Genomic DNA, 15,602 nt, shown 5'->3' with positions numbered 1-15,602 from the left:
TCTGACACACCCACGTGAATTGTTATAAAATTTTTAGATTTCAAATTTGATTTTGATTTTTTTTTTCCTCTAATGCAAAGAAGTATCAAACGGCATTTTAACTTTTAATAAGTGAAAAAAGTTTTTGTACTGTCAAACTTTACTGACTGTGATATTATTATTATTAATTAGAAGTAGGAACAACAATTTCTATTATTATTAATATTACTTAGTTGAAATTTTAACTAAAGATTAACATATTAAATGAGATAAAAGATTTATAAATTTAAATTTTTTTAATAAATTATTTGAATTTTGGTTATATATATATATATATATATAGGATTTTGTTAATATGTGTCCTTATGGCACATAATAATTTTCATTTTTGGAAAAAATTTTCTTGAGAATTGAAAAAATATTGACAGCTTTTTCAATTCCCTAGAAAATGATTATAAAAATAGATAGCTTAATGTGTACCCTTAGGATACACATTAACCGGACCTATATATATAATAGCGGTAAATTCAAAACGATATATCGATATCGAAATATCCCGTTCCTTTGGCCAAATCGGTACGGCCTCCGATACGAGATTAACTCTCTTAATTCGGTTGGACACAAACAAGGTTGAGAATGCAATGAAAATTAATAACTACTTAAGGAATAATTAAAAAAAAAATGCTAACTGATACTTTTAGGATAATGATTAACAATCTATTTAAAGAAAGTTTTTATGAAAAAAAAAAAATTAATATTTTAATAATTTTTTTTATTTATCATGAAATTAATGTCAAAAATTTTATAAAATAAATTATTAACAAAAGTCTTAAATATTTCCATTAACATGACTCTCAACAAAAATCAGTACTATATCAATTTTTTATTGGAAAAGAGAAGGATCTGTCCTTTTGTTTGTCATAAAAAATAAATAAAAAAATAAAAAATACCCTCTTACATAAAATGTTTTATGTGAACGCTCCTCCTTAAAGTCAACACTTGAAAGCGCACAAAATTCTATAAAATCAGGCGCCTTATTAACATTATTTCTAGGCAATTGTTATTAAATTGTGGCTGGCTAACCCAATCGTTGTCAGAGTACAATGTTAAGAATATAAAGCAAATAGCTCCTATCAGCTGGCATAACTTGGTGAGAACACAAGCGCGCACGCACACAGAGAGAGAAAGAGAGAGAGAGTTGAAGATGAGTAACAATACAAACATGGTGCCTGAATCTTATCCAATGAACGGCGGAGATGGCAGTAATAGCTATACCAAAAACTCCTACTTCCAGGTTTCTTCAATTTTATTATCTATTTTTCTCCTATATCTTCCTCTCTTCTAATCTTTTTTTATTTTATTTATTTTTTATTTTTATTTTTTAAGAACTAATCTTCTAATCTTATTTGGCTAGGCATGTTGCATACTAATGTGTATATCATTTGGTAATGAATTTTTACCGGCCGTATAATGTGCATGCTAGTAAATCTCTGGGCTGCAACATGTTGCTATCAAGCCCCAAATGGAAGAAACCCCTTTTAACCAATAGAATATATTTAATTTATTTGTTTTGCAAAGAAAAAAAAAAATTATATATATCCATAAATTGAAGTTACACATAATATAATTTTAAGAAATTTTATACCTACTGATATTTTTTTAATTTGTGTAAATTTTGACAAATTCATTGTTAGATTTCATTATCTGTTCTCCATTTTTACAAAATTTCAAAATATCAAATATCAACAGCCATGTCATAAAAACTGTTTAAATTTGAAGTTTTTATAGATTAAAATAATTCATAAAAGATGAGTTTATAGATTGAATGATAAATAACATCTGCTTAACATGAAAATTAGTATGAATGTTAAGAACATATAAAACTTGTAATTTAACGGTATGATTTTTAAAATATGAATTTAATAACAAGTTATTGAATGATATAACATTGTTTAGAGTTATACTACATGGAACTTGAAATCAACCCATGTATACCTTTATTGGCCAATACAATGTGTTGTTTATTTGTCTAATAATATAAAAAGGTTCTAGTGAAATTTTTTTTTTTTTTTTTTAAATTTATCATTTCTTCAAATGTTGTGTATTCTATTGACGTGTTTTAGTCATAGTTGCCAAAAAGAAAGAGAAATGCTGCCAATAAGCCAGTGGATTCATTTACAAAATCAATTATAAGTTTATAACCACAACTTAAGACCATACCAATGATTCATATTGTATACTTGTGCATATGTTGATAATGACATACTTAACTTAGTATCCATTTAGATAAACCTAATGTCCATCTGGTATATCTTATTTTTCATTATTTTTTTTTTTAAAATAGGGTTGTTTAAAAATAGAAAAGAAAAGAAAAACTATATGCAATAAAAAGTGACATTTAAAAAAGTCGAAAACTACTATGATTGACATACCTAGTATGCAGAGGGCAGGTACAAATGCTATGAAGGCAATAATTGATGATGTGATTGCGGAGAAGCTTGATGTAGAAAAACAAATTTCTAGTTCAAAGAGCACACTCCGCATAGCAGATTTGGGATGTTCAGTTGGGCCAAATACCTTCATTGCTATGCAAAATATAATAGATGCTGTGCAACAAAAGTACCAATCCCATGGCTTTGCTTCTCATATGCCTGAATTTCAAGTGTTCTTCAATGATCATACATCCAGTGATTTTAATACCCTCTTTGCCTCTCTCCCACCAGAAAGGCCATACTTTGCAACTGGAGTGCCAGGGTCTTTCCATGGTCGGCTATTCCCTGATTTCTCTCTCGATTTTGTGCATTCATCTTTTGCACTCCAATGGCTCTCTAAGGTGCCAGAAGAGCTGCTAAATAAGAACTCTGCTGCATGGAACAAGGGGAGGGTTCACTATGCAAGTGCCCCAGACGAAGTAGCTCAAGCTTATACAGCCCAATTTGCTAAGGACATAACAACCTTTTTAGATGGTAGGGCTAAAGAGCTTGTTGTGGGTGGACTAATGGTGCTTATTATGCCAGGAATTCCAAATGGGATTCCTCATTCTAGTTCAGCAACAGGATTGATGTTTGATTTCCTGGGACACTGCCTCATGGATATGGCAAAGGAGGTAAGCTAGCAATCAGCTATTACTTTTTGCACTAGAAGCTTTTCCAAGTCAAATAGATCACTGCAAGTAAATTTATTGAACTTATACTAAATGTCAGCATATGAACTTAGAATTTGTTAAACTTAAACTTTTATATATTCATCTGATAATAGAAATTTGCTAGGACCATGGAGTACTTTAACTGGTCTATATAATGTACAAGCAATTTGCCTGGCAAACAACTTAAAAAGAAAACCACTTCATGAGGATCTCTTTTGTAGGGGTTGGAGTTTGTCACTTCTCCTAGTTATGCATTGTCCCAAGAACGATTTATGTTCCATATGTGTAAAAATGAAACTAATGATGCTAGAGATAATATAAATTTTGTTACATATGCTTTGCAAACTAATGTGTTTACAAATCACAATAATTCAAATACTCATTTATTATGTTATTTAAATAGGACCAATTGCATCCACCTCCACGTCAGGTTTTAGGCATTTTCTAGTAAAATCGGTAATAGTTTTAGTATTTTCAAACCAAAATGCCTACTCTTACCTTTGCAGGGATTAATTAGTGAAGTTCAGGTGGACTCCTTTAACTTGCCTATTTATGTTGCCTCACCCAAGGAGATGACGCTACTGGTGGAAAGAAATGGGTGTTTTAGCATTGAAAGAATGGAGATAACACAACCTTGGGCAAGAGTTGATGATCTCAGTGGCCAGGCATGCACGATGCACCTAAGAGCTGGCATGGAGGGTATAATAAGCAAACATTTTGGAATTGAGATTATTGATGAACTATTTGATCGATACTGTAAGAAACATGGAGAGATTATCGGCCTATTGGAGTCAAAACTCAATGAAGGAAATCAACTGTTTATTGTTTTGAAACGCATATGATGTGGCTTTGGAAGCACATATAAGACTTCTTATTGTCACAAATTTGCATATGCATCGGCACAAATTTTATTTCATTGTCAAAAAAGAAACTTTGATATTAGCTACAAATAAAGGTCCATAACAATAGGGACTTAACCACTTTTTATATGTTCCTATAAAAAATAAAATAAAATAAAAAAACCTCTTTTATATGAATAATGTTTAGTAAAGTCATAACTTAAAGAGGAAAAGTAACAACAATTGAATGTAATGCTAGTGGCAAGTGCAAACAATGCTCTAATATATTCAATTCATTGCATTGTAATGAAAAGAATTACACTCAGAGTTCACAATTCAATTCATCACTTGGTTGTGCAATTCAATACAATTGTTTGGAATAAACATGAATTGAAATGGCATTCATTTTGTGTGAATAAATTACAAATATTTTTGGAAGGTGGTACAGTGTAAAAGTAAATTAAGATGGACTAACATCAAAGCAAATTTAGGGAAGATAGGTGTGACCATGCGACTGAAACGTGGTATAATATTTTTCACAACTAGAAAAAACATTAAGCAAGTTGTGATAGGTGTTGACAACTTGCCATACACGTAGACATCATGCCTCTTAAGTCTTATCATATTCTCCTAAAGTTGGAATGAAGTAGCTGGTGTGTCATGCCATCAACCATAATCCTGTACTTTGATCACCAACTCTTTTCAAGTAAAAATTCAGCCTGCAGAGTTGACCGTTGCCAAATATAATGAGGGCTTCAAAACCACTACTGTGGGTCAATAGCCTCTATAAAAGGAAGAAACCATAGATATATATAATAAAATGATCAACTTAGGCATTTACATCTTACTAAACTGACATAATATTATACTCCGTTAAAAGAAGCAAACATCATGTACCAAAGTTAAATTCTGCACTTTCTATTTACATTATTACATACACATGATAAGAAGGAAAGTTAAGCTATAGAGATCATCAAAAGTTCAAGAGGGGACAACAAATGCAAATTTCTCAACTCAAACGCAATCCACGACTGAACTGGTGTTCCAGAGAAGACAGAGCCATCCTTTTTCTCGCTTTTTCCTTCTTAATGTGGACCAGCTTGTCATAAACACACCATGGAAAGCTAAGGAAATGATCTCGATTCATACCCTCATTGTAGGTACCCCAATAACTATAATGATATGTGACATGGTACCAAGCTGAAGCTTTTGCATATACATCTTCAGCTTCAGAATCTAAATCACTTCCCTTCTCATTGAACCAGGCCCTAGCTTCCTTTCTCAAGGACTTTACAGCCATAGTAATTGCTTCTGCATCTCTTCTCTTAGTGAAAGACTTGCCCATTCTCATGATATTCCCACTCAGTATTTCAGCCTCAGTTTTGATGCCATAATAGTCCATCATGTTTCCCAACTTGTAATCATAATTTCCCTTGTAATAAACAGCATCATCAATGAAATCCTCAAAGCCATCAACTTCCATATCAGAGTCATATGACTGCATTGCAACTTCAGCAGTGAAGGACTTAAAATAACTAGTATTTGGTGTAATGTCTTTTACCTCCCGGAAAAGCTTTCCAATCACATTTTCTGATATATAGGTGGGTTTGTCAGGCTTCTCCATGAAATCTGGATAATCTTTGACATGAAGTTCATGCGGTATTTCAGCTGGTACACCAGTTTTCGGAAAGTCAACAGCAATTGAAAATAGCTTTGCAAGCTCTATGCAGGAATTACTCATTGCTTTTGTAGGCTCTTTATCTGCAAATGCTGTGTGGGCATTGGCAATAATTCCTAAGCTGTCATTGACAATGTAATTGGTAAAATACTCCTGGACTTCCTGTAACAGAAAAAATAAACACCTCTTATATTGGAATTTGTGGAAAATAGAATCTTTTTAAGTTCTAAGGCATGAGGTTAGAGTTAAAATTGAGCAGAAAATTAAAATTCATTGAATTGACAATACATTATGACATATACAGAAATGCAACTCATCAATTCAATGCTTTGAAGGATTTTCATGGAATTCCAATTCATGTAATGCTGAACAAACTAAGCTACTACACAGCCAATGTTTGAGTTTCCATGCTGTTTGTATATAAAATTCTGCCTCTCTAGTACAATTTTTACTATGCTTAAATAATACATAGAAAGGCTTGTATAAAATCAAAACCGAAATGAAGTGTTAAATAGTTCCTATTTTAGATGACCAAACAGACAAATCCCTCAACAGATGAATATAAGACGAATCTCTTGACCAAACCCACGACTCCACAACACAGCTTCGAAAGCCCCACCATGCCAGGGCATCATTGGCAAGTATAAGGTCACTTATTAAACAAACAATTATGTATTGGCTATTAAACAAACAATTCTTTTCCTTCTTTTCTAACTCAAACATGTACCTGTGATTCTCAAGTCCTTCCTCTGCAGTAAATCGTGCCTATTAAGTGGGGGACTTTGATTGTCCCTAAAAATAAAATGGTGGTGTAACTTTCGGAGAATTTTGTGTGATAATTGGAAGACAAATCTTTGTCTATTAAGTTAGTGCGATATTGGGGTTTGGGTTAGTAAATGTTTATTTTGTGTTTGGGAGGTTCATATGTGTATATAGTTGTAATTTGTAATTCATATCGTTATGGTAGATTTTGGTTGGGGCAAGAAAAAATAATTAGTTCCAGGAAGCTAATACATAAGAAGAAATGCAAAATCGAATTCACCAACAATCTATGACAAGTAGTGTGCATAGCAGCAACTCCTCGTTTGATTACAATAACACATTTTGTAAAAACCATAAATCTTAACTTCTCCTAATAGAACTAGGACTCCTACTTTGACTAGTAAACCAAACCCTAATTGACTCAAACTAGAGCACACACAAAAAGGCTAACGTGCCTCAATACTCAAAACTGATGCTGTTTATTTTTAAAGCTAGTTGTTACTAGTGCTTATGTTGTATGATAAGTAGTTCCTTTTACTTGTAATAGCCTTTCTCAATTGTAACAGAAAGTTAGCGGATAGGTTGTTAGTGATAAGTGCAATAGTCTATCAGTTAGTTAGAGAAGTTTGTTAGGCTTTGGTCAATCATATGACAGCCACAAGATGGGTTCTTGTAACTAACTCAACAGCTTGCTTATGTAACTATAAATAAGCAAAGCTGCCCTCATTGTAATTGGTGGAATTTGAATCCAAGAAATATCTACCTGTGAAGTATTATTCCAAGAGTGTATCTCCTAAAGAGCTAGTTCTTCTTTATTTTCTCTAAGCAACTTAGCTTTCTAAAACAAATTTCCATTTTCACAAATTTCCTCCATAAAAACACTCAATATTTTATTAATCAACTCCATCTATTCTTTGAGTACATTAAGCATAAATATATGTAAGGATTTTTTCTTGTACTAGTAGTATTAAGACTCCTAATTTGAGGAATCCTAATAAATTGTACCAGTAGTATTAAGAATCCTAGTTTGAATTCTAATAAACAAAAAACCTTATAGAGCAAAAACTAATCAAACACTAACTTGAACTCAGAAAATAAAACTGAAGATACATAGGATCTCCAAGTAAATTCTAAACTCAACTAAACTACATAAATACCATTAATTCATAGGAGTTGCAAAAGTTACAATTAGGGGTGTGCATGGGTCAGGTTGAGGGGATTTTTTGACCTAACCCACTATGGTGAATCAAAAAAAATTCAACCCAACTTAACCCATCACATAAGTTCAACCCAACCCACATGGATCGGGTTGGGCCAGGTTGAACCCATGGGTTTGACAAATTTTTATTATTATTATTATTATTATATTGAGTAGAAAAAAATATAAATATTAATATATTAAAAAAACCCAAAGATGAGTATCAATGTAACTCCTTAAAGGCAAACAACACTAATGACTAAACAACAATAGTAATTTACTAGGATTTGTGTGAACTAATTGGCTTTTATATAGTATAGAAAGAGCTTGTTATTTTAAAAATTTTATTAATTATATAATATATTATATATATATATAATTAGTATTAGTAGGAGGAACCGAGAAAGTGCTGCTCTACAGCTGGTTTTTTTTTTAAAATTATTAAATATATATATAAGTGCCCTACACCTGGATTTAAAAAAAAAAAATATATATATATATATATATATATTAAATATATAATATATTTTAAATATATATTAAATATGGGTAGGTTAGATCGGGTTTGGTGGGTTTGTAATTTTATGACCTAAACTCAATCTGACCCGCTATTAAAAAAAATTTTGTAACCCAACCCAATCCACCCAAGCCCTAAAAACCGACCTAACCTAACGGGTCAGGTTGAGTCAGGTCGGGTTTGGCGGGTCGGTGGGTTTTCTGCACACCCCTAGTTACAATTTTGCCTCTAAATACAAAATTAACCACAACTAGTTATATTAAACCCCAAATTAAAATTGTTTTAACCCTAAGACACATATAACTAGACTTTTAAAACCACACCACTTTTGCTTCTACCACGCTATTGTTGCACCATCATTGGTGTTGTCCATGGATTTAGACATAGAATTTATGGAAACATTTGTGTATTGTGGTGCTTACTATTTTATTGCTTTGTGTGTTTGGCACAACAGTTATAATGACATCAAGCCACACAAGAGGGGAATGGGGAATAGAGATATCATGAATTATAACATTGAGATACCTTGATATAAGGGCAAAATAAGAACACAAGAGCTTGCCAAAAGAACATTAAGAGAACCTACATTTAGATTAAAACATAGGGGAAAAAAAGGGCTGCCCAATTATTTAAACATGCTATCATTTATCCAAGACAGCTATACCTCAATGGTAACATCATGATCCAACTGCAGACTTTGTGCTGGAGAGTAATCCATTGGCTGAATTTGCCGAGGTGGAAGGAGTTCAGGATCCCAACAGACGAAGTAGATATCTCCATCCAAGTCACAACCCGAACACTCATTTGGATGAGGCCTTATAAAAATCAAATAACTGTCAGTCACAATCATCTTTAGAAAATTCCACTAAATAGCATTCAAAAGAACGAACAACATTCTGCCACATATAAACTAACTGATGATGTTATAGACAAAGCATATAGTATTTGATAATAATGGGTTATCTTGCCACTAAAGCCAAAATCCTAGGTGAAAAATTACATTAGACTCAAAATACACAAATTAGTTCAGGTGTATGTCAAATTGTCAACATCACATAAATCCGAAACTTAAAAACTTCAAGGGAAAGTGAAGTCCCATGTAGCATAGACACTTGATTCCTCTGTAAGAGAAAACATAAGGTAGTTAAACATTTAGTTGAACCATAATTATGTTATTATTTCCCTTTTGGGGATTTTGCGAGTATAACTCTAATAGGAAGACCACAACATCCCAAACCCATATCCATGTTTTAACAAATGACAAGCATAGTTGACAAAATCATTTGCTAACTAGAAAGAGAGGTGACTAAGCCTTGTAGTAGTCAAATATAAAAATTGAAGGACTTCACGTAAATTTATCCACTGCAGTCACAGTTGCAACATATCGTCTACAGAGAATTTATTCTTGCAGACAACAGGTAGAATCTAGCTAGCTCAATAACAAAATGGTGCTTTCACATAAAGATGAGAGAGACAAAAATAAAAGTTGTCACCTATGATTCAAATAACATTATTCAAGGATAAAGTTGAAGAAGTACTAGGAGATTTAATTTACCTAAATCCTTTTTGGGGAAAAACAACACAGTCCACCATATGGTGCAAAGCTAACACATTAACGGCCTCCAAAACACGCACATCCCCAGGGTGCAAGCAGGGGTTTTTTGCAACTACTATCTTCCCCTTAAGAACAAATCGCTGATCTGATCCACTGCCGCTACACATGCTGAAATCATTGTGTAGCTGCCTAAGCTTGTAATTATTACTAGAAAATTGCACAAATACCTGACCATATTCCAAAGTTCTAGTTTCATCTAGACATCCCATCATTGCCCTTCCATCTGGAATAAATATCCTTGTTTTAATCCGCAATTCCAACAACTTTGATGCCCGGAATGTCTGCAGCATCATAGAAAGAAATGGTTCAGAATCAGGCCTATAACCACACTTGAGTATTTCCTTTAGAACATTGGTATTCTCTCCTGGGGACATCAAATCCAAAGCCTCCTGTGCCCTTAACGGATCTAGTAATATAGCATCAAGTTGGTCTACAGCTTCTTTTTGTTTTTTCTCAAAAACATAATCCTCAACTCCAAGGGTAGACAAAAGGGTGATCAATTGGCGATTCAGATAACAAGGCTGAAACTTGGTATGTGCCAAAACATCTAGTTTTGTGTTTTCTGATTCATACTTGGACATGCTCTTCCTTAATGATAATTTCGCAGATGAGGTTGGATCAACTGCGACAACACCTTTGTACCCACCGTATCGAATCTGATAGGCAGATGGAGTGTGTCCTTTACAACTGCATTTTAAAGCTACTTCCTTAGCAAATTCAGAAGATATTTTCCCAATTCCATCAGAGAAGACATACTTGACCCCATCCTGAACAACCTCTACATCAGGAATAACTTCAATTTCATGCTTTTCAACACTAAGAGTTTCTGTGGATGAACCAAAGGATTGACCCAATCTGGCAGCATATGTCGCCACATTTCTAATCTGATGAAAAATGCCCATCCACTCTCTGATATCATCAGCATTACGTCCATTTCTTGAAGCAAACATCCACGTGGAATTTTCTCGTAATTGACTTGATGAGAATGCAAGAAATTCAAACTTTTTATCACCAATAACTATGCCATTTCTAAGAATAGATAGAATTCTTTTGTAGATTCCAGTTCTCCTATCCTCATTACCAGAAGATGCACGTGGAGATAAATCTGTTGAATGCAGTTTATCCAATTCCTCATCAACAAAGGAGACACGAAGAAAATTATCAATATCTTCATGAAAATTGCGCAAGACACGATTTGACACATTAATTTCTGGACCACAAAAGTAAACTTTAGAAGGTGTTATTTGAACCCTACGTACATACACCAACCCAGAGTCTAATGATATAACAGGCGACTTTGGAGGATGTCGTGATGTGAGGTACTTTCTATACTGCTCACTAAGCCACCTTGAAGGCTCCTGCCAACATTCTTTTAAATGATAAAGTTTCTCCAGGGCATATTCTATTAAGGCAATATTCATTCTTCTTGGATCAACCAAGCGATAAAAACTAGCATCAAGTGTTGGTCCTGCAAGACAGCCATGTTGAACCAACGAGTTAATTTTAAACAAGATATCAAATGGTAAAGTAATCCCAGGCGGAGGGCCAACAATAGGCACCAAATCCATATTGGAAGAAAAACTAGACCCAGTTTCCAAAATATATCTTTCTTCACTTTCTCTGTAATAACCAAAGTTCTCCCGAAAATTTGGAAGCTGGTGATCAGAAGGAAGTTCCAAACACAAAGCAGAAGATTGCCCAATATAGCATGATGGAGTGAAATCAGTTGCACGAATCCATTGGTCATCAGGAATATGCATGAAATAATTAAGATTAGGATCTTCAAATTCACTTCCTGAAGTGAGCATAGCCTTCTCATAAATCCGAGGAGCGCCAAATAACTAACAATTAAAACAAAAATAAAAAATATTATAATATAAATAATTATAAGAATCCTTCTGTGAATGTCAACTACCAGTTAGTGTTAGAGAAAAAGTAAAGTCATTTGGTACTTACAGAGAATACACCATGTTTTGTTAATAGCTATTGCAAGCATAAATATATAGCTAGAGTATATGCTTATGAAGTAGTTGATTTTCATACTAGACACAAAAATGTATCTTTATATGAACCTTGCACTAGATAACTAACTACCAAAAACATTATTTTACATTAAAAAAAAATTCAATTTATATATGCATCACAAGTGTTGCACTCATGAGTTCTACTGGGAATGTAGTTGTTTACTACAGAAGACAGAAAATCAAAGTTAGAACTTCTGAGTTTATGTGCAAGGATGTGATGATTAAAGAAGATAGTATGAATCCTTTTTATATTGGTAAACTACACACACCCAGTAGGTATTGAACCCACTATTATGAAAGAATTGCCAGTTGAGCCATAGTTCATTGATAGATGAACTTTTTTGAATATATAGTCCAAATATTATTTACATTTGTAATTCTTAACCCTTGTGAGGTTATATTTGTAATTTGAATATGATAAAACCGGTGTTCACATGAGTAATTTCAACAAAGTAAAACATGCAAATCGTTCAAACAAGACAATGGAGGAATCAACACTTAAATAACACTATTTGTTTAGCTAAAGAAAAGATAACCAGGTATTTTATTTTTTATTTTAAAATGAACAATCAAATCAAAACAGACCAACCTGAATCAAAAGATGCTTAGTATCTTGACTGCGTGGATGACATAACTCAATCTGCCAAATATTCTCGTAATAAAGATCGAGTCTGTATTCCACATAATTATGGGAAAGAAAAAATTGTAACTTCCGTAATCCAATCCCAAAATTCACTGAAACATTCACCGCATTCCATAAAATTACAAATTTTTCATTTGAGATCTGACAACCAAGATGCAGTTTTATATTTTCCATGCTATGCAGAAAAGTTCTTGGCTTTGGTACAATGTCACGCTCCATTTCCCGAGCCCTCAGATAAGATGTCCCATACCATAACCCTAAGGAGATAATTAATTCAGCACATCTGGTGGTGGTGAATTGAATGATAGCATATGCCGCTGGACGCACACCTCTGCTTTGCCTAATCTTAATAGCATAAACAGTTCCTTCACCTGTATGTTGCTCCACAAACCGTTTAACAGTCGCTACAGTCACATTCGAAGGGAATCCATTCAACTGAATTGTCTTACCCATCCAATCCAATTAATTTTACCAGAAATCTATTCTGCCACAAGTCATCAACAAAAATATATTACATTTTACTTTGCATGTGCACAATATATCATAAACCAGGAAAAAATAAAAAAATAAATAAATAAATAAAAAAACTACTTAGTCTTTCTGTCAAGACAGTAAAGAATTTATCCCTTCTTTCATAGAAATTAATGATAAAATAAATACCTTACTGAATGTTGCAAATCTACACTATTTTGAATAATTAATTTCTTGGCACTGAACTCCCACTTCTCAAATGTCAGTATAAGTACAATAGTAAAACAACACTGCCTCCATTTATGCTGGAGCGGTACCCACCATTGTGGTGGGTGTATGTCATAAAAATTTATGGAGATAGTGAAGTCTGTATTGCAATAATTAGTATAAATGATAAAGGTTTTGAAAGTGTTTAAACCCCAATTATTCTTGAAGTAAAATTGCATAACTTAGTGAAAGTTCACAATAACTAGAAAATAAATAAGGAAATAACCAACAAAGTCTCTATCAATGCAAGAAAGGTAAGAAAATCAAGTTTACCATATACATGCAAAAGACAATTATTATCCCGAAATCAAGTCCATAGTATGGATACTTCCAGACCAGACATTAGACATTTCTATGAGCATCCAAAAGTCATATTTTGAAGGAATCTCAATCTATAACCAGATGCAGTTAGAGAAAGCAAGGATTGTCTAAGGATTTTGTAACTATCATCATAAGATCCATCACTCTTAGTCTTCCTGAAAAATTGATTTCCAATCTTAATCTATCGCTTCATTTTTGTGCATCACCTCCTTGTTACATAAACGCTGCTACCTCACCAATTAGTCCTCTCATTTTTACTACATCACCACGTGGTCATGTCACAATCAAATAAAGAAACACAAATTTAAATACGAAGCAACCACTAAGATTTTGGATGTACTTCAACTGCCACTAAACACTTAAAAGAACGTGATTCTCACTTTCAAAAGAAAATCCACTACTTCAAAAATTCTAATCAAACTCTGCACAAGAGTGTGAAATCTCAGACTAGATTGTTAAACTAACTATGGGTAGGATCATAGATCAAAAGCAAATCTAGTAACTCACAAATTCTAGTAATCCCTAAGCAAGAATGGTTAAATCTTGGACTAGATTGTCGAATTAACTAATGGTAGGATTATAAATCTGAGCTTGACAATAAGTACAAACAAATCATTAGCCCCTTTATGTATAGGTTCGCTCTTCAGTCCTAAACATCTGTCTATTCCTACATTTGTGACAATTTGTCGAGACTAGGCCATATGAATCTCACTCTTCCCAACAATTATGATAAGGCCACATGCTTGTGAGGGTTTTGATCTACTGTGTAGCAAATTAAAATGCTCCAGGTCCCTACCCTTCAATGTGACTGGTGAATTGTTTAATCACCATGTTATTCTCCAAAGAAAAACAAGTGGAAGAACAGTGGCTTTGGCTCTTTATTGATAATATGACCCATTATTATAAGAAGAAAGTTCATTTTTTAACTAAGTAGCAGTTTGAAAATAAGCAGAAAAAATTAAAGAACTCATAGATTATCTAGTAAGCCAAGCAAAAGAACTAGAGAAAGAGATGCAGCAAAGGAACTAACCCAAAGAATAATAATGCTCATAATCAAATTAATCAAACAAACATAGTAGTATAAAGCAACACAAGCAAACCCTCATAGGAACTAAAGCAAAGATGCATCAATCCCTTTACTACTTGCAAAATCCCAACCAATTTCAACCCAGAAAAAGAATAATAATACAAACACAAAAAATTTGACCCAGTAAAAGAAATGACAAAAAGACAGTCCCTTTGAAGTTTGATTAGTTTCAGTAGACACCCACATCAATGAAACTTGCAGATGAAGAAAGAATATCACGTATATAGGAGTCTTAAGTGTCAGAGTCTCACCAGAGAGAATGAAAATAACCAAAGCTCATGAAGAAGGCGAAAGAACTCAGAGAGTGTCACTGTGTCAGTGTCTCTTACTCTCTCGTTGTCTTTTGTTGTCAATCCTAAGTCAATTCCTCAGACTAAAACAAATACATGACTTAATGAGGAAGAAAGGTAACGTGCACAAAGCGTTTTGGCGTGATTGATAGAGTATCTTAAAAATATATATTTTTTGTTTAAAAACAACATTACACGGATACTTATATACTTTTTTACTTATATATTTTAAAAAATTATAAACAATATTTCTCAAACTCTTCTACTAAATGGGTCATTAGACTCTCTCTCATTCATTTATATTTGTAAATGTTTTTTTTTTTTTTTTTTTTTTTTAATGATGGTATATATAATTGAATTGCTTAGAAATTTGGTGCTTGTGTGACCAATCAAGAGAAAAAGTTACCCTGGCTTCTTGTGGAAATTTGCTACTTTTTTTTTTCTAAATAAAGTTCCTTGTCTTCCCATAAAAAAAATAAAAAATAAAAAATAAAAAGAAGAAGAAGAAGAAGAAGAAGAAGAGAAAGAGAAGAGGAAAAAGGAAAAAGGAAAAAAGAGAAAAAGAAAAAGTTATTCCTATGAGTGAAAAGTAAAAATATTAGAGCATTCAAATTGGTTCTTGTATTTTCTCAAAAAAAAGGTCTGTGTAAAAATATTTGTTTATTATAATATAAGAAACTACTTTCTTTTAATATTTGCAAATATTTTAATTTTAATGATTGTATATATGATTGAATCGATTAGAAATCTGTTGCTTGGTGTGACC

General features: G+C 32.9%; 2 protein-coding genes across 2 annotated transcripts; one reads left to right on the top strand and one right to left on the bottom strand.

The window, feature by feature from the left end:
• The first annotated feature begins 995 nt into the window (after positions 1-995).
• LOC115979379 (loganic acid O-methyltransferase-like) lies at positions 996-4,164 on the top strand. The gene is made up of 3 exons (XM_031101403.1): positions 996-1,273; positions 2,423-3,085; positions 3,631-4,164. The coding sequence occupies exons 1-3, from the start codon at positions 1,184-1,186 to the stop codon at positions 3,964-3,966; spliced, it is 1,089 nt and encodes a 362-aa protein (XP_030957263.1). The 5' UTR covers positions 996-1,183; the 3' UTR covers positions 3,967-4,164.
• Positions 4,165-4,749: 585 nt separating this feature from the next.
• Positions 4,750-14,877, bottom strand: LOC115979509 (RNA-dependent RNA polymerase 1-like). The gene is made up of 5 exons (XM_031101563.1): positions 14,798-14,877; positions 12,347-12,884; positions 9,674-11,574; positions 8,783-8,933; positions 4,750-5,803 (listed from the first exon to the last, which is right to left on the bottom strand). The coding sequence occupies exons 2-5, from the start codon at positions 12,851-12,853 to the stop codon at positions 4,973-4,975; spliced, it is 3,390 nt and encodes a 1,129-aa protein (XP_030957423.1). The 5' UTR covers positions 12,854-12,884; positions 14,798-14,877; the 3' UTR covers positions 4,750-4,972.
• Positions 14,878-15,602: the final 725 nt, after the last annotated feature.

The sequence above is a fragment of the Quercus lobata genome, chromosome 3 (genome assembly GCF_001633185.2).
Source record: "Quercus lobata isolate SW786 chromosome 3, ValleyOak3.0 Primary Assembly, whole genome shotgun sequence".
NCBI lineage: Eukaryota > Viridiplantae > Streptophyta > Magnoliopsida > Fagales > Fagaceae > Quercus > Quercus lobata.
Note: the sequence above shows the minus strand (reverse complement) of the source record. Positions and strands in the feature narration are given on the sequence as shown.

Excerpts from the sequence above, each read along its gene's own strand:
- LOC115979379 (XM_031101403.1), top strand. The coding sequence starts at position 1,184 with ATGAGTAACAATACAAACATGGTGCCTGAATCTTATCCAATGAACGGC. Across the intron at positions 1,274-2,422 it reads CCAAAAACTCCTACTTCCAG|AGGGCAGGTACAAATGCTAT; the intron begins GTTTCTTCAATT and ends CCTAGTATGCAG. Across the intron at positions 3,086-3,630 it reads TCATGGATATGGCAAAGGAG|GGATTAATTAGTGAAGTTCA; the intron begins GTAAGCTAGCAA and ends TTACCTTTGCAG.
- LOC115979509 (XM_031101563.1), bottom strand. The coding sequence starts at position 12,853 with ATGGGTAAGACAATTCAGTTGAATGGATTCCCTTCGAATGTGACTGTA. Across the intron at positions 11,575-12,346 it reads CTAAGCATCTTTTGATTCAG|TTATTTGGCGCTCCTCGGAT; the intron begins GTTGGTCTGTTT and ends TTTAATTGTTAG. Across the intron at positions 5,804-8,782 it reads ATCATGATGTTACCATTGAG|GAAGTCCAGGAGTATTTTAC; the intron begins GTATAGCTGTCT and ends TTTCTGTTACAG.